At 50.5% G+C, this 19404-nt stretch overlaps 1 protein-coding gene across 3 annotated transcripts in view; it reads right to left on the minus strand.

Annotated features, from left to right (window-relative positions):
- The window catches only part of LOC134534384 (serine proteinase stubble-like), a 47650-nt gene that overhangs the window by 14718 nt on the left and 13528 nt on the right, over positions 1 to 19404 (minus strand). For all 3 annotated transcript variants that reach the window (XM_063372845.1, XM_063372847.1, XM_063372846.1), the window contains one exon: positions 8289 to 8471. In XM_063372845.1, the coding sequence (XP_063228915.1) occupies positions 8289 to 8471 (183 nt within the window). The remainder of the gene's footprint in view (positions 1 to 8288; positions 8472 to 19404) is intronic.

Here is a 19404-nt window from a genome sequence, read left to right on the forward strand (position 1 = left end):
AGCCCGAGTGACGCAACACCCTGCTCGCTAGGAGGCACTTCTGTGCTCTGCAGGTGTCTGTCCTCTGTCACAGTCATGTCGTGTCCTTCATTCGGCGTGACCTGGCTGGTTGGAGCCTGAGTGTCGCAACACCCTGCTCGCTAGGAGGCACTTCTGTGCTCTGCAGGTGTCTGTCCTCTGTCACACTCATGTCGTGTCCTTCACTCGGCGTGACCTGGCTAGTCGGAGCCCGAGTGACGCAACACCCTGCTCGCTAGGAGGCACTTCTGTGCTCTGCAGGTGTCTGTCCTCTGTCACAGTCATGTCGTGTCCTTCACTCGGCGTGACCTGGCTAGTCGGAGCCCGAGTGATGCAACACCCTGCTCGCTAGGAGGCACTTCTGTGCTCTGCAGGTGTCTGTCCTCTGTCACAGTCATGTCGTGTCCTTCACTCGGCGTGACCTGGCTAGTCGGAGCCCGAGTGACGCAACACCCTGCTCGCTAGGAGGCACTTCTGTGCTCTGCAGGTGTCTGTCCTCTGTCACAGTCATGTCGTGTCCTTCACTCGGCGTGACCTGGCTAGTCGGAGCCCGAGTGACGCAACACCCTGCTCGCTAGGAGGCACTTCTGTGCTCTGCAGGTGTCTGTCCTCTGTCACAGTCATGTCGTGTCCTTCACTCGGCGTGACCTGGCTGGTTGGAGCCTGAGTGTCGCAACACCCTGCTCGCTAGGAGGCACTTCTGTGCTCTGCAGGTGTCTGTCCTCTGTCACAGTCATGTCGTGTCCTTCACTCGGCGTGACCTGGCTAGTCGGAGCCCGAGTGACGCAACACCCTGCTCGCTAGGAGGCACTTCTGTGCTCTGCAGGTGTCTGTCCTCTGTCACAGTCATGTCGTGTCCTTCACTCGGCGTGACCTGGCTGGTTGGAGCCTGAGTGTCGCAACACCCTGCTCGCTAGGAGGCACTTCTGTGCTCTGCAGGTGTCTGTCCTCTGTCACAGTCATGTCGTGTCCTTCACTCGGCGTGACCTGGCTAGTCGGAGCCTGAGTGACGCAACACCCTGCTCGCTAGGAGACACTTCTGTGCTCTGCAGGTGTCTGTCCTCTGTCACAGTCATGTCGTGTCCTTCACTCGGCGTGACCTGGCTGGTTGGAGCCTGAGTGTCGCAACACCCTGCTCGCTAGGAGGCACTTCTGTGCTCTGCAGGTGTCTGTCCTCTGTCACAGTCATGTCGTGTCCTTCACTCGGCGTGACCTGGCTAGTCGGAGCCCGAGTGACGCAACACCCTGCTCGCTAGGAGGCACTTCTGTGCTCTGCAGGTGTCTGTCCTCTGTCACAGTCATGTCGTGTCCTTCACTCGGCGTGACCTGGCTAGTCGGAGCCCGAGTGACGCAACACCCTGCTCGCTAGGAGGCACTTCTGTGCTCTGCAGGTGTCTGTCCTCTGTCACAGTCATGTCGTGTCCTTCACTCGGCGTGACCTGGCTAGTCGGAGCCCGAGTGACGCAACACCCTGCTCGCTAGGAGGCACTTCTGTGCTCTGCAGGTGTCTGTCCTCTGTCACAGTCATGTCGTGTCCTTCACTCGGCGTGACCTGGCTAGTCGGAGCCCGAGTGACGCAACACCCTGCTCGCTAGGAGGCACTTCTGTGCTCTGCAGGTGTCTGTCCTCTGTCACAGTCATGTCGTGTCCTTCACTCGGCGTGACCTGGCTAGTCGGAGCCCGAGTGATGCAACACCCTGCTCGCTAGGAGGCACTTCTGTGCTCTGCAGGTGTCTGTCCTCTGTCACAGTCATGTCGTGTCCTTCACTCGGCGTGACCTGGCTAGTCGGAGCCCGAGTGACGCAACACCCTGCTCGCTAGGAGGCACTTCTGTGCTCTGCAGGTGTCTGTCCTCTGTCACAGTCATGTCGTGTCCTTCACTCGGCGTGACCTGGCTAGTCGGAGCCCGAGTGACGCAACACCCTGCTCGCTAGGAGGCACTTCTGTGCTCTGCAGGTGTCTGTCCTCTGTCACAGTCATGTCGTGTCCTTCACTCGGCGTGACCTGGCTGGTTGGAGCCTGAGTGTCGCAACACCCTGCTCGCTAGGAGGCACTTCTGTGCTCTGCAGGTGTCTGTCCTCTGTCACAGTCATGTCGTGTCCTTCACTCGGCGTGACCTGGCTAGTCGGAGCCCGAGTGACGCAACACCCTGCTCGCTAGGAGGCACTTCTGTGCTCTGCAGGTGTCTGTCCTCTGTCACAGTCATGTCGTGTCCTTCACTCGGCGTGACCTGGCTGGTTGGAGCCTGAGTGTCGCAACACCCTGCTCGCTAGGAGGCACTTCTGTGCTCTGCAGGTGTCTGTCCTCTGTCACAGTCATGTCGTGTCCTTCACTCGGCGTGACCTGGCTAGTCGGAGCCTGAGTGACGCAACACCCTGCTCGCTAGGAGACACTTCTGTGCTCTGCAGGTGTCTGTCCTCTGTCACAGTCATGTCGTGTCCTTCACTCGGCGTGACCTGGCTGGTTGGAGCCTGAGTGTCGCAACACCCTGCTCGCTAGGAGGCACTTCTGTGCTCTGCAGGTGTCTGTCCTCTGTCACAGTCATGTCGTGTCCTTCACTCGGCGTGACCTGGCTAGTCGGAGCCCGAGTGACGCAACACCCTGCTCGCTAGGAGGCACTTCTGTGCTCTGCAGGTGTCTGTCCTCTGTCACAGTCATGTCGTGTCCTTCACTCGGCGTGACCTGGCTAGTCGGAGCCCGAGTGACGCAACACCCTGCTCGCTAGGAGGCACTTCTGTGCTCTGCAGGTGTCTGTCCTCTGTCACAGTCATGTCGTGTCCTTCACTCGGCGTGACCTGGCTAGTCGGAGCCCGAGTGACGCAACACCCTGCTCGCTAGGAGGCACTTCTGTGCTCTGCAGGTGTCTGTCCTCTGTCACAGTCATGTCGTGTCCTTCACTCGGCGTGACCTGGCTAGTCGGAGCCCGAGTGACGCAACACCCTGCTCGCTAGGAGGCACTTCTGTGCTCTGCAGGTGTCTGTCCTCTGTCACAGTCATGTCGTGTCCTTCACTCGGCGTGACCTGGCTAGTCGGAGCCCGAGTGACGCAACACCCTGCTCGCTAGGAGGCACTTCTGTGCTCTGCAGGTGTCTGTCCTCTGTCACAGTCATGTCGTGTCCTTCACTCGGCGTGACCTGGCTAGTCGGAGCCCGAGTGACGCAACACCCTGCTCGCTAGGAGGCGCTTCTGTGCTCTGCAGGTGTCTGTCCTCTGTCACAGTCATGTCGTGTCCTTCACTCGGCGTGACCTGGCTAGTCGGAGCCCGAGTGACGCAACACCCTGCTCGCTAGGAGGCACTTCTGTGCTCTGCAGGTGTCTGTCCTCTGTCACAGTCATGTCGTGTCCTTCACTCGGCTTGACCTGGCTAGTCGGAGCCCGAGTGACGCAACACCCTGCTCGCTAGGAGGCACTTCTGTGCTCTGCAGGTGTCTGTCCTCTGTCACAGTCATGTCGTGTCCTTCACTCGGCGTGACCTGGCTAGTCGGAGCCCGAGTGATGCAACACCCTGCTCGCTAGGAGGCACTTCTGTGCTCTGCAGGTGTCTGTCCTCTGTCACAGTCATGTCGTGTCCTTCACTCGGCGTGACATGGCTGGTTGGAGCCTGAGTGTCGCAACACCCTGCTCGCTAGGCGACACTTCTGTGCTCTGCAGGTGTCTGTCCTCTGTCACAGTCATGTCGTGTCCTTCACTCGGTGTGACATGGCTAGTCGGAGCCCGAGTGACGCAACACCCTGCTCGCTAGGAGGCACTTCTGTGCTCTGCAGGTGTCTGTCCTCTGTCACAGTCATGTCGTGTCCTTCACTCGGCGTGACCTGGCTAGTCGGAGCCCGAGTGACACAACACCCTGCTCGCTAGGAGGCACTTCTGTGCTCTGCAGGTGTCTGTCCTCTGTCACAGTCATGTCGTGTCCTTCACTCGGCGTGACCTGGCTAGTCGGAGCCCGAGTGACGCAACACCCTGCTCGCTAGGAGGCACTTCTGTGCTCTGCAGGTGTCTGTCCTCTGTCACAGTCATGTCGTGTCCTTCACTCGGCGTGACCTGGCTAGTCGGAGCCCGAGTGACGCAACACCCTGCTCGCTAGGAGGCACTTCTGTGCTCTGCAGGTGTCTGTCCTCTGTCACAGTCATGTCGTGTCCTTCACTCGGCGTGACCTGGCTAGTCGGAGCCCGAGTGACACAACACCCTGCTCTGTAGGTAATAAAAATTGCAGATTTTAAAGATTGCGGGCGTAAGGGAAATTGCAACGGTGACCTCATAATCCAAGATGGCGGTCATGGAATCATTATTCCTATAAATGGCTTATCGGAGGCTGTTGATATGGATTCTTAAGCCAGTTTTAGAAATTTTCAGCCTCTGGTATTTTTATGGACTAAAACGGGAAATTTTCCCTTGAAACGGGAATTTTTCCCTGAAAACGGGAATTTTTTCCCCTCAAAACGGGAATTTTTGAGTCATTTTGAGTCATTATTGAGGAATTTTGAGGAATTTTTGCCGCCTTGACGTCACAAATCCAAGATGGCGGACACCGATACCACAACCACAGCCTGAAGCATGTGCCAGCTCCGGCCAATATACACTACTCACAATAATTGTTGCAGAAATGTAATTGCTCAATAATAAAGTGGCACGATAGACTTTAGAAATAAGAGCAGTGTTCTAATGACTGGCCGCGGCTTCTAGGACCTAGAGCCAGGAGCCAGTAGAGCAAGAGCATGAATCATCACCATCTCAGCACGAGGAGACCAACAGTCACTCACGAAGGCATCGGAGAGCGACAGGATCGACGGGGCAAAGGTGCACGAGTGACAAGTATGCAGAAGCCGAGAATCGCGGCGAGCGGGTGGTCGGAAAGCGAAGGAAAGGGACGGGAAATGTGCTCAGTCAGCACATTGTCGTCTCCGGGATGTGCGGGGTCGAGTCGGCGCGACGCCATTGTTCGGGCGCTGCGAGTGAAAGTGCACACGTCTCTCCATGAGAGCTCACTCTCACTCGCTCAGACCTCAAAGTTTAACATCTGCCACCACGGTTAAGCTGAACAATGTCACATTTCTTCATCTAAAGATTCCAGAATAAATTTTCTGTTTTTAATAAACATAGTTTATGTAACATAACACATATGATCTCGAAGGGGGTGGTTAGCATCCTGTAGTTCTAAGGTTAAAGTGGTATCGAAAAAATGATCACCCTATTCGGAATAATTATAATGGCTGCTAGCTTGGTGATATAATATCTCGCATATCTACTGTATTATTTAATACGTATTCTAATGAAATGCGTTTCTTACATGTTTATTTACCTATCATAAAAGGAACATATTTTCAATTTTCAATAGTGTTTAGTGCAGCAATAATGAAAGTCATCTACTATTTTTTTTTAGTAAAATTCTTCATGCAAAGCATTTTTAAAATAAATAATAGTTTAAAAAAACTAAAAAAGCACTCTTTTATAGAATATCCAACTAAAAAATAGAAAATAAATTAAAAAAAAAATTGAATTAAGAATAGTGTAAATAAGAAAAAAAGTATTTTATTATAAAAAAATCGTGGGGTGCTTTTTAAGATATTATCAAAATTATAATCCTTCTACTCATATCTGTCAATAAAATATTTATAACTATTGACACCATGCATCCCACGCTTTTTTTTACAATAAAATATATTTTTTCTTATTAACACTATTCTTAATTCAAATTTTTTAAAGTTTATATTCTATTTTTTAGTTGGATTTTCTATAAAAGAGTGTTTTTTTGTTTTTTTAAACTATTGTTTATTTTTCATTTTTTAGTTGGATTTTCTATAAAAACCGTGTTTTTAGTTTTTTAAACTACTATTTATTTTTCATTTTTATTTGGGTTTACTGTATTACATCAATTTACTATTAAAGTGAGTTTGAGTAGATATTGGCTTCTATTAAAATATATATTCGATATAGCGTGTTGAAGAACTATAGTACACAATATTTTCAATATCCTACTATGAAAATATAATAATTTTCAATAAAATTGGGAAGTCATTTATGTTTATTCTAAGTCTGTAACTTATTCGAGAAATGAGCAATTTGGGTCCCTGCTGGCCTCCCTTGGATGATATAGCCGGTTCTCTGGTTCCCTCTCCGAAAATTTCATCTTATTCAAAGTCGGTAACTTATCTAAAAAATAGGTGATCGGCGCGCCTGGTAGTTTCCCTTCTTGGTCTTGGCGCAAAGACACTAGGTACCAGTTTTAGGAAAACAAAAAAATCGCTAATCCTGATTATCCTAGTAACTGTTTAAAATATTGAATTGCCATCGGTCCTTGATAAGTATGCCAAATTTCGAGATAATCCGACGTTTTGAAGGGGGTCAAAATTATGTTCAAAGTTTCCGTTACATACATACATACGTATGAAGCTAATAAAAGCGCGTTAAAAACTATAATTCATCATCTTGCCACTATTAATAAAAGGGGGTTCATGTACTTACCTACGCGCGTTAGAAGTTATACTTGCTTGGCGTAATAAAGAACTAACTTTACTTTTGCATGGGAATAATTAATAGAAACAAATTAATAAAAGGACTGGAGTGGTATTATAGATACGGTTGGTAAAGTATAAATTCAATCAAATTAATAATATAAATAAATACTCAGTAATAAATATTAAATTAAACAATTGTATAAGATTAATTATTTAATATATTAAAGTAATCGAGATGAATTTTAATTAGTAATGAAAATAAATAAATATGGCGAATGTTTAATATAACCTATTACTTTTAATTATTTAAATAATAATGAAATAATTTATAATTTACCAAATGATATCCGGCGTTGCCCGTTCTAAACCCTTTTGGAAGCTGAATACCGGAAAACGTAGTTCTCAGTTTAAGGCTATGCAATATAATGAGCATAACTGCTGAATTTAACGTCTTTAAATTTAGGCGATACTTGAAAAATGAGAAATTTGGTCTTTAACGCACCCATAAACCTGCCTTGGAGGCTGAATTGTGGGAAACCCAGTGCTCATTTAATGTGTAGGTAATATAAAGAAAATCCTTGTCGATTTAGGCTGTGCGTTGTCTGTCAGACAGTGTCAAGAATTTTATTAAGTAGAAGATATAATGCAAATAAATTATACACACGAGAACATAACCTCACTTACATAAATACAATAGGAAATTTTTTAAATTGAAATTTCTACTCTAATATACAAAATAATCAAATGTTTTTAATTATATGGACGCATATTCAATATTAATCTCTAAAGTATATAATTTAAAAGCACATATAATTTTTATTTGCATGTAGCCCTTTTTCATCCTATCACGTTTTGTTGCATGCTGCGCGCACATCGTAAAAATTCATTCTCATCATTTATTCATATCGCGCCTAAAGAATTATAACCTAGCTTCACTTATATAAATACACTTGACAATACACTTGTAAAAAGTTATAAACTAAATGTCTAGCAAATATTCATAATAAATAATGTTTTTTATATCAACCAGTATTTAATATCAATCACAAAAGTGTAAGATTTAAAAGTAATATTTATTTTTATTTTTATGTCGCCTTTCTTTGTTTGTAATCTTTTTTTTATCTTGTAAAAATTTCGTTGCATGGTGGGCGCGCATCGTAAATATTCACTGTCAACATTTATCATAACGCGCCTAAAGAAGTATAACCTCAAAAACGGATCTTTATACAAACATTTCAATATGACTCTATAATAAGAAGAATTAATGAAGTGACATTTTGGCCACGCAGAGACCATTGTTTTAAGCTCAGAGCTTTCTGTTTGTGAAATAAGTGCGATGTTTTTACTTGATTGTAAGTTCAATATGTGAACAGTTTCAAGCAATGTTGTTGCATTTTAAATTACAGCACTTTTTTTTATGATCAGTTTATCTTCACATACATGAACAGTCAGATACAGCTTCTTTGGTACAATCCACACACCCCAAGTCTCAACATCCAGAAAATTGCTTCATAAAAAACACTCAGACTACCAAAACAATGCACTTGAGTAGCTGAAAATGTCTTTACAACACACCAACACCGTGACCCTGGAACAATAAGGCAAGAGTTGGTCAGTTGTGCAGCTGTTAGTAAGGGGCTCTTCAGCACGGACCCGACAACTGTTAGTTCGAAGCTGCAAGTACTTGTTAGTAAGCGTCTCCAAGCCGAGGAATAGCGGCCACACTCCCACTGTACAAGGGTCCTTAGTTGCAGTTCCAGCTCGGCGTGTTGTCAAGGATTAGTTCCCGTGGCGAGACACACGCAAGCAGATCCTTACTGGCGTTGTGGACCGCGCCGGCAGTGGGGTCGCTGTCTTCCTCCGCAGAGTCTGTGTCCACGCAGCAGCTCCACAGCATGCCTCCACTGCACAGATCCAGGGGTCGACCCCCGGACAGCACGCACGAGATGCTCAGGCCGCAGTCGTACTTGCTGCCCTTGTAGCGGCACGTCTGTGGTATCACTGCAACACACGTCCCGTTGGTTCTGTGCGCCTGGTGCCTGCCCTACTCCCTCTTACCTGTCTCTGTCCCTTCTTACTGTCCTCTCGTACTCCCTGTCCTTATAGTGTCACACGTCCCGCTGTTTCTGTGCGCCTGGTGCCTGCCCTGCTCCCTCTTACCTGTCTCTGTCCCTTCCAACTGTCCTCTCGTACTCCCTGTCCTTATAGTGTCACACGTCCCACTGTTTCTGTGCGCCTGGTGCCTGCCCTGCTCCCTCTTACCTGTCTCTGTCCTTTCCAACTGTCCTCTCGTACTCGCTGTCATTATAGTGTCACACGTCCCGCTGTTTCTGTGCGCCTGGTGCCTGCCCTGCTCCCTCTTACCTGTCTCTGTCCCTTCCAACTGTCCTCTCGTACTCGCTGTCCTTATAGTGTCACACGTCCCGCTGTTTCTGTGCGCCTGGTGCCTGCCCTGCTCCCTCATACCTGTCTCTGTCCCTTCAAACTGTCCTTTCGTACTCGCTGTCATTATAGTGTCACACGTCCCACTGTTTCTGTGCGCCTGGTGCCTGCCCTGCTCCCTCTTACCTGTCTCTGTCCCTTCCAACTGTCCTCTCGTACTCGCTGTCATTATAGTGTCACACATCCCGCTGTTTCTGTGCGCCTGGTGCCTGCCCTTCTCCCTCTTACCTGTCTCTGTCCCTTCCAACTGTCCTCTCGTACTCGCTGTCATTATAGTGTCACACGTCCCACTGTTTCTGTGCGCCTGGTGCCTGCCCTGCTCCCTCTTACCTGTCTCTGTCCCTCCAACTGTCCTCTCGTACTCGCTGTCCTTATAGTGTCACACGTCCCACTGTTTCTGTGCGCCTAGTGCCTGCCCTGCTCCCTCTTACCTGTCTCTGTCCCTTCCAACTGTCCTTACGTACTCGCTGTCCTTATAGTGTCACACGTACCACTGTTTCTGTGCGCCTGGTGCCTGCCCTGCTCCCTCTTACCTGTCTCTGTCCCTCCAACTGTCCTCTCGTACTCGCTGTCCTTATAGTGTCACACGTCCCACTTTTTCTGTGCGCCTGGTGCCTGCCCTTCTCCCTCTTACCTGTCTCTGTCCCTTCCAACTGTCCTCTCGTACTCGCTGTCATTATAGTGTCACACGTCCCACTGTTTCTGTGCGCCTGGTGCCTGCCCTTCTCCCTCTTACCTGTCTCTGTCCCTTCCAACTGTCCTCTCGTACTCGCTGTCATTATAGTGTCACACGTCCCACTGTTTCTGTGCGCCTGGTGCCTGCCCTGCTCCCTCTTACCTGTCTCTGTCCCTTCCAACTGTCCTCTCGTACTCGCTGTCCTTATAGTGTCACACGTCCCACTGTTTCTGTGCGCCTGGTGCCTGCCCTGCTCCCTCTTACCTGTCTCTGTCCCTTCCAACTGTCCTCTCGTACTCGCTGTCATTATAGTGTCACGACTGTGGTATCACTGCAACACAAGTCCCGCTGTTTCTGTGCGCCTGGTGCCTGCCCTGCTCCCTCTTACCTGTCTCTGTCCCTTCCAACTGTCCTCTCGTACTCGCTGTCATTATAGTGTCACACGTCCCGCTGTTTCTGTGCGCCTGGTGCCTGCCCTGCTCCCTCTTACCTGTCTCTGTCCCTTCCAACTGTCCTCTCGTACTCGCTGTCATTATAGTGTCACACGTCCCGCTGTTTCTGTGCGCCTGGTGCCTGCCCTGCTCCCTCTTACCTGTCTCTGTCCCTCCAACTGTCCTCTCGTACACGCTGTCATTATAGTGTCACACGTCCCGCTGTTTCTGTGCGCCTGGTGCCTTCCCTGCTCCCTCTTACCTGTCTCTGTCCCTTCCAACTGTCCTCTCGTACTCGCTGTCCTTATAGTGTCACGACTGTGGTATCACTGCAACACACGTCCCGCTGTTTCTGTGCGCCTGGTGCTTGCCCTGCTCCCTATTACCTGTCTCTGTCCCTTCCAACTGTCCTCTCGTACTCGCTGTCATTATAGTGTCACACGTCCCGCTGTTTCTGTGCGCCTGGTGCCTGCCCTGCTCCCTCTTACCTGTCTCTGTCCCTTCCAACTGACCTCTCGTACTCGCTGTCATTATAGTGTCACACGTCCCGCTGTTTCTGTGCACCTGGTGCCTGCCCTGTTTCCTCTTACCTGTCTCTGTCCCTTCCAACTGTCCTCTCGTACACGCTGTCAATATAGTGTCACACGTCCCGCTGTTTCTGTGCGCCTGGTGCCTGCCCTGTTTCCTCTTACCTGTCTCTGTCCCTTCCAACTGTCCTCTCGTACACGCTGTCATTATAGTGTCACACGTCCCACTGTTTCTGTGCGCCTGGTGCCTGCCCTGCTCCCTCTTACCTGTCTCTGTCCCTTCCAACTGTCCTTTCGTACTCCCTTTCCTTATAGTGTCACACGTCCCGCTGTTTCTGTGCACCTGGTGCCTGCCCTGTTTCCTCTTACCTGTCTCTGTCCCTTCCAACTGTCCTCTCGTACACGCTGTCATTATAGTGTCACACGTCCCACTGTTTCTGTGCGCCTGGTGCTTGCCCTGCTCCCTCTTACCTGTCTCTGTCCCTTCCAACTGTCCTCTCGTACTCGCTGTCCTTATAGTGTCACACGTCCCGCTGTTTCTGTGCGCCTGGTGCTTGCCCTGTTTCCTCTTACCTGTCTCTGTCCCTTCCAACTGTCCTCTCGTACACGCTGTCATTATAGTGTCACGACTGTGGTTTCTCTACAATACATAACTTTCGTTTATATGTATGCGTGTATGAATGCAAGTATATATATATTAACACAATGTGAACCTGATTTCGTTCGACAAACTCGTCACAGCCGCTCTCGTCGGTTCGAGAAGTGCGCGGAGAGTTCCCCGAGCGAAGGAGAGTGCGACATCGGCGAAGAGGGCGAGAGACCCCCTCGAGAGTGGCGCGACGGGATCGAGAGAGTGCGAGTGAGTGGCGCGAGACTGTGTGTGAGGACTGTCGAGCCAAGCAACAGTGAGGAGTGCGAACTGTGGAACTTTATAGACATTGAGTGACTTGCGAATAAACAATTTAAAGTGTCAGTGATTGGTGATCAGACATTTTTAAGTACAAAAATTTATTAGTAATGTAAAGATTACTAATTAATAAAACTGTAATAAAACTTAATTGGAAAACTTAAATGGGCTATCTGTTACTAACCCAGTTCTCCACACATTCGTCGTAACAATACTATTGATGTAGATAATTTTTTAAGATTTTACAGTAAATAAGAACGGGTTTGATAGTGAATGTGATATGAAATTATATATATATTTTTAATTCTACCTCAATTTTTTTGGTCCCTTTCCTGCAATGGTTAATTTTATAAAAAAATTCTTTTAGGCACAAGTTTGAGATAAAAATTATACCATTTTAAAATAATTTTCTCGGATTCGATAGCATGCCTACTAAGGGAGTAATGATTATTTTACCTCGAACTCCTGGTTTTTCCACATGGTACACTTAAGAAACAAACAGAAGAAAAAAAGATGGTGGCATCACGGCCTCCAGCATACGAAAAGAAGATGGAATTTAAAATGGCAACAATAACTGTATAAACAGAAAAACAACAACCTTGGACAACAGAGTGACGCACAGACAAACACAGCGATTTTTGTTGTCCATTTACGAGGTTTTTCTATGACATCGAGTTGAAACCAGCAATGGCGTATGTCCATGAATGTGTTTTAAATCACTTAAATTGATCGATAGCAATCTTCTATCAGCTCGTGGAATGGCCGTCAGTTGGACCGTCTTGTGTTTCCGTGCGGGGAAGGGGAGTGACAGAGAAAGCAACGACCTACTGCCTGCTAGGCGCTGAGAGCGGACTCCCGACTCTTGTAGGAGTTAGTTTACCAAGTTCCGGATACGAGGTACACCAGAGGTCGGTGCGAGATGCGTATTGAACTCTTACGTCATCACGATGCATATCATTACAAGCGCATATAATTCCTTAAGGTAAGAGCAAGTTTTCAGTCTCAGAGTTGCAACATATAAAAGGGTAACAGTAACGTCTTCCTTGAAACTCTCTGACTCCCACAGGCGTGAGGGGATTGCTGCTGAGACAGCTGACGTTCAGTGCTGTGTCTCGTCGTCGCTTGAGAGCGGCCCTGGCTCGGTCAGACGCTTACCTGCTGGTAGCTGGCATTCCTGCTTAACCCCTCCCCCCAAAGTTCTAATCTTCCTGGCTTCGAGTCCTGCCTGCGATAAAGGCATAACAGGCGATTCTTGCAAGAAGTGGACGGTGGTTAGTTCAGCAACTGACCGCTGACGCGACACAAGGCTCGGGAACTACGTCGGCACAAGCGGCTCTGTGCCAGGCGGCTAGGCCTCGACTGCTCTCAGTTGTGTTGGTTAGTGGTCTTCGGGCGTTGCAGTTAGTTGTGTCACTGAATTAGAAGTATTCTTGCTCCCAGGCTGTGTTTGTAGTCGCTCACGATGTGCTCATGCAAATAAATAGATTATGCTGATATATTCACTTTTAAATTAATTTATTTCATTTGCGATTTTGTTCTCAATTCACTTCCACCTTAATATATTTTTGTTGTAGACACACTTCACCAAAATATGAATAATTTGTTTGTTTTTCAAGTCATGCAAATATGTTCTGTGTGTCACACTTCAGTGTCACATATCAGTACATTCCCTTTTTACTACACTGGGTGTCATAACAAGCTCAGAGCAGAACACATTAAACTATGTTATGAGGTCATCGATGGCCACGCTAAACGCGGCTTGACATAAACTGAAATATATCTGACAGAAAAAAATAAACATTGCTGATTTGTGGACACATATTATAAGTTACCAGATAGCTCTTGTATAGGTCCGATTCGATTCACGTAATATTTCAGTGACTCGATTACTTGCGACAGGACACTTAAGACAGAAACACATCACAGATCATAAAAGTCACAGAATAAATTGACCATGGCCTACTGTTAAAGGCGATCCCAGAATTTTCCTAATCATTTGGGGATACTATATGTAGAAAAATAACAAGAGTGGCCAAGACAGTGATACGAACGCAGATCTCTGGAAAAAGAGCTCAGGTCGTAGTACCAGGGAGACAGCACAGACTAAGAGGTTGCAGCAGTGACAGAGGTACTCACTCTCCTGCAGCATGTCGGCAAGGCCTGCTAGAAGCCACGGTAGAAACTACCAGGACCACTAGACACTGACTGGTGTAATAGGAGTGACGGGAGTCCCTGCTACAAGGGAGGCAGCACGGACTGAGAGGTTCCAGCAGTGACAGAGGTACTCACTCTCCTGCAGCATGTCGGCGAGGCCTGCTAGAAGCCACGGTAGCAACTACCAGGACCAGTAGACACTGACTAGTGTAATAGGAGTGACCAGGGAGGCAGCACGGAGTGAGAGGTTGCAGCAGTGACAGAGGTACTCACTCTCCTGCAGCATGTCAGCGAGGCCTGCTAGAAGCCACGGTAGCATTACCAGGACCAGTAGACACTGACTAGTGTAATAGGAGTGACCAGGGAGGCAGCACGGAGTGAGAGGTTGCAGCAGTGACAGAGGTACTCACTCTCCTGCAGCATGTTGGCGAGGCCTGCTAGAAGCCACAGTAGCAACTACCAGGACCACTAGACACTGACTGGTGTAATAGGAGTGACCAGGGAGGCAGCACGGACTGAGAGGTGGCAGCAGTGACAGAGGTACTAACTCTCCTGCAGCATGTCGGCGAGGCCTGCTAGAAGCCACGGTAGCAACTACCAGGACCACTAGACACTGACTGGTGTAATAGGAGTGAGCAAGGAGGCAGCACGGACTGAGAGGTGGCAGCAGTGACAGAGGTACTCACTCTCCTGCAGCAAGTCGGCGAGGCCTGCTAGAAGCCAGGTAGCAACTACCAGGACCACTAGACACTGACTGGTGTTATAGGAGTGACCAGGGAGGCAGCACGGAGTGAGAGGTTGCAGCAGTGACAGAGGTACTCACTCTCCTGCAGCATGTCGGCGAGGCCTGCTAGAATCCACGGTAGCAACTACCAGGACCACTAGACACTGACTGGTGTAATAGGAGTGACCAGGGAGGCAGCACGGAGTAGAGGTTGCAGCAGTGACAGAGGTACTCACTCTCCTGCAGCATGTCGGCGAGGCCTGCTAGAAGCCACTGTAGCAACTACCAGGACCACTAGACACTGACTGGTGTAATAGGAGTGACCAGGGAGGCAGCACGGAGTGAGAGGTTGCAGCAGTGACAGAGGTACTCACTCTCCTGCAGCATGTCGGCGAGGCCTGCTAGAATCCACGGTAGCAACTACCAGGACCACTAGACACTGACTGGTGTAATAGGAGTGACCAGGGAGGCAGCACGGAGTGAGAGGTTGCAGCAGTGACAGAGGTACTCACTCTCCTGCAGCATGTCGGTGAGGCCTGCTCGATGCCACAGTAGCAACTACCAGGACCACTAGACACTGACTGGTGTAATAGGAGGTACCAGGGAAGCAGCACGGACTGAGGTGGCAGCAGTGACAGAGGTACTCACTCTCCTGCAGCATGTTGGCGAGGCCTGCTAGAAGCCACGGTAGCAACTACCAGGACCACTAGACACTGACTGGTGTAATAGGAGTGACGGGAGTCCCTGCTACAAGGGAGGCAGCACGGACTGAGAGGTTGCAGCAGTGACAGAGGTACTCACTCTCCTGCAGCATGTCGGCCAGGACTGCTAGAAGCCACGGTAGCAACTACCATGACCACTAGACACTGACTGGTGTAATAGGAGTGACCAGGGAGGCAGCACGGAGTGAGAGGTTGCAGCAGTGACAGAGGTACTCACTCTCCTGCAGCATGTCGGCGAGGACTGCTAGAAGCCACGGTAGCAACTACCATGACCACTAGACACTGACTGGTGTAATAGGAGTGACCAGGGAGGCAGCACGGAGTGAGAGGTTGCAGCAGTGACAGAGGTACTCACTCTCCTGCAGCATGTCGGCGAGGCCTGCTAGAAGCCACGGTAGCAACTACCATGACCACTAGACACTGACTGGTGTAATAGGAGTGACCAGGGAGGCAGCACGGACTGAGAGGTTGCAGCAGTGACAGAGGTACTCACTCTCCTGCAGCATGTCGGCGAGGACTGCTAGAAGCCACGGTAGCAACTACCATGACCACTAGACACTGACTGGTGTAATAGGAGTGACCAGGGAGGCAGCACGGAGTGAGAGGTTGCAGCAGTGACAGAGGTACTCACTCTCCTGCAGCATGTCGGCGAGGCCTGCTAGAAGCCACGGTAGCAACTACCATGACCACTAGACACTGACTGGTGTAATAGGAGTGACGGGAGTCCCTGCTACAAGGGAGGCAGCACGGAGAGAGAGGTTGCAGCAGTGACAGAGGTACTCACTCTCCTGCAGCATGTTGGCGAGGCCTGCTAGAAGCCACGGTAGCTACTACCAGGACCACTAGACACTGACTGGTGTAATAGGAGTGACCAGGGAGGCAGCACGGAGTGAGAGGTTGCAGCAGTGACAGAGGTACTCACTCTCCTGCAGCATGTCGATGAGGCCTGCTCGATGCCACGGTAGCAACTACCAGGACCAGTAGACACTGACTGGTGTAATAGGAGTGACCAGGGAGACAGCACGGACTAAGAGGTGGCAGCAGTGACAGAGGTACTCACTCTCCTGCAGCATGTCGGCGAGGCCTGCTAGAAGCCACGGTAGCAACTACCAGGACCACTAGACACTGATTGGTGTAATAGGAGTGACCAGGGAGGCAGCACGGAGTGTGAGGTTGCAGCAGTGACAGAGGTACTCACTCTCCTGCAGCATGTCGGCGAGGCCTACTAGAAGCCACGGTAGCAACTACCAGGACCACTAGACACTGACTGGTGTAATAGGAGTGACCAGGGAGGCAGCACGGACTGAGAGGTGGCAGCAGTGAGAGAGGTACTCACTCTCCTGCAGCATGTCGGCGAGGCCTGCTAGAAGCCACGGTAGAAACTACCAGGACCACTAGACACTGACTGGTGTAATAGGAGTGACGGGAGTCCCTGCTACAAGGGAGGCAGCACGGACTGAGAGGTTGCAGCAGTGACAGAGGTACTCACTCTCCTGCAGCATGTCGGCGAGGACTGCTAGAAGCCACGGTAGCAACTACCATGACCACTAGACACTGACTGGTGTAATAAGAGTGACGTGAGTCCCTGCTACCAGGGAGGCAGCACATACTGAGAGGTTCCAGCAGTGACAGAGGTACTCACTCTCCTGCAGCATGTCAGCGAGGCCTGCTAGAAGCCACGGTAGCAACTACCAGGACCAGTAGACACTGACTAGTGTAATAGGAGTGACCAGGGAGGCAGCACGGAGTGAGAGGTTGCAGCAGTGACAGAGGTACTCACTCTCCTGCAGCATGTCAGCGAGGCCTGCTAGAAGCCACAGTAGCAACTATCAGGACCACTAGACACTGACTGGTGTAATAGGAGTGACCAGGGAGGCAGCACGGACTGAGAGGTGGCAGCAGTGACAGAGGTACTAACTCTCCTGCAGAATGTCGGCGAGGCCTGCTAGAAGCCACGGTAGCAACTACCAGGACCACTAGACACTGACTGGTGTAATAGGAGTGAGCAGGGAGGCAGCACAGACTGAGAGGTGGCAGCAGTGACAGAGGTACTCACTCTCCTGCAGCATGTCGGCGAGGCCTGCTAGAAGACAGGTAGCAACTACCAGGACCACTAGTCACTGACTGGTGTTATAGGAGTGACCAGGGAGGCAGCACGGACTGAGAGGTGGCAGCAGTGACAGAGGTACTCACTCTCCTGCAGCATGTCGGTGAGGCCTGCTCGAAGCCACGGTAGCAACTACCAGGACCAGTAGACACTGACTGGTGTAATAGGAGTGACCAGAGAGGCAGCATGGACTGAGAGGTGGCAGCAGTGACAGAGGTACTCACTCTCCAGTAGCATGTCGGCGAGGCCTGCTAGAAGCCACGGTAGCAACTACCAGGACCACTAGACACTGACTGGTGTAATAGGAGTGACCAGGGAGGCAGCACGGAGTGAGAGGTTGCAGCAGTGACAGAGGTACTCACTCTCCTGCAGCATGTCAGCGAGGCCTGCTAGAAGCCACGGTAGCAACTACCAGGACCACTAGACACTGACTGGTGTAATAGGAGTGACCAGGGAGGCAGCACGGAGTGAGAGGTTGCAGCAGTGACAGAGGTACTCACTCTTCTGCAGCATGTCGGCGAGGCCTGCTAGAAGCCACGGTAGCAACTACCAGGACCACTAGACACTGACTGGTGTAATAGGAGTGACCAGGGAGGCAGCACGGAGTGAGAGGATTGCAGCAGTGACAGAGGTACTCACTCTCCTGCAGCATGTCGGCGAGGCCTTCTAGAAGCCACGGTAGCAACTACCAGGACCACTAGACACTGACTGGTGTAATAGGAGTGACCAGGGAGGCAGCACGGAGTGAGAGGATTGCAGCAGTGACAGAGGTACTCACTCTCCTGCAGCATGTCGGCGAGGCCTTCTAGAAGCCACGGAAGCAACTACCAGGACCACTAGACACTGACTGGTGTAATAGGAGTGACCAGGGAGGCAGCACGGAGTGAGAGGTTGCAGCAGTGACAGAGGTACTCACTCTCCTGCAGCATGTCGGCGAGGCCTGCTAGAAGCCACGGAAGCAACTACCAGGACCACTAGACACTGACTGGTGTAATAGGAGTGACCAGGGAGGCAGCACGGAGTGAGAGGTTGCAGCAGTGACAGAGGTACTCACTCTCCTGCAGCATGTCGGCGAGGCCTGCTCGATGCCACGGTAGCAACTACCAGGACCACTAGACACTGACTGGTGTAATAGGAGTGACCAGGGAGGCAGCACGGAGTGAGAGGTGGCAGCAGTGGCAGAGGTACTCACTCTCCTGCAGCATGTCGGCGAGGCCTGCTCGATGCCACGGTAGCAACTACCAGGACCACTAGACACTGACTGGTGTAATAGGAGTGACCAGGGAGGCAGCACGGAGTGAGAGGTTGCAGCAGTGACAGAGGTACTCACTCTCCTGCAGCATGTCGGCGAGGCCTGCTAGAAGCCACGGTAGCAACTAATAGGACCACTAGACACTGACTGGTGTAATAGGAGTGACCAGGGAGGCAGCACGGAGTGAGAGGTTGCAGCAGTGACAGAGGTACTCACTCTCCTGCAGCATGTCGGCGAGGCCTGCTAGAAGCCACGGTAGCAACTACCAGGACCAGTAGACACTGACTGGTGTAATAGGAGTGACCAGGGAGGCAGCACGGAGTGAGAGGTGGCAGCAGTGACAGAGGTACTCACTCTCCTGCAGCATGTCGGCGAGGCCTGCTAGAAGCCATGGTAGCAACTACCAGGACCACTAGACACTGACTGGTGTAATAGGAGTGACCAGGGAGGCAGCACGGAGTGTGAGGTTGCAGCAGTGACAGAGGTACTCACTCTCCTGCAGCATGTCGGCGAGGCCTGCTAGAAGCCACGGTAGCAACTACCAGGACCACTAGACACTGACTGGTGTAATAGGAGTGACCAGGGAGGCAGCACGGACTGAGAGGTGGCAGCAGTGACAGAGGTACTCACTCTCCTGCAGCATGTCGGCGAGGCCTGCTAGAAGCCAGGTAGCAACTACCAGGACCACTAGACACTGACTGGTGTTATAGGAGTGACCAGGGAGGCAGCACGGACTGAGAGGTTGCAGCAGTGACAGAGGTACTCACTCTCCTGCAGCATGTCGGCGAGGCCTGCTAGAAGCCACGGTAGCAACTACCAGGACCAGTAGACACTGACTGGTGTAATAGGAGTGACCAGGGAGGCAGCACGGAGTGAGAGGTTGCAGCAGTGACAGAGGTACTCACTCTCCTGCAGCATGTCGGCGAGGCCTGCTAGAATCCACGGTAGCAACTACCAGGACCACTAGACACTGACTGGTGTAATAGTAGGTA

Source organism: Bacillus rossius, chromosome 7 (genome assembly GCF_032445375.1).
Source record: "Bacillus rossius redtenbacheri isolate Brsri chromosome 7, Brsri_v3, whole genome shotgun sequence".
NCBI lineage: Eukaryota > Metazoa > Arthropoda > Insecta > Phasmatodea > Bacillidae > Bacillus > Bacillus rossius.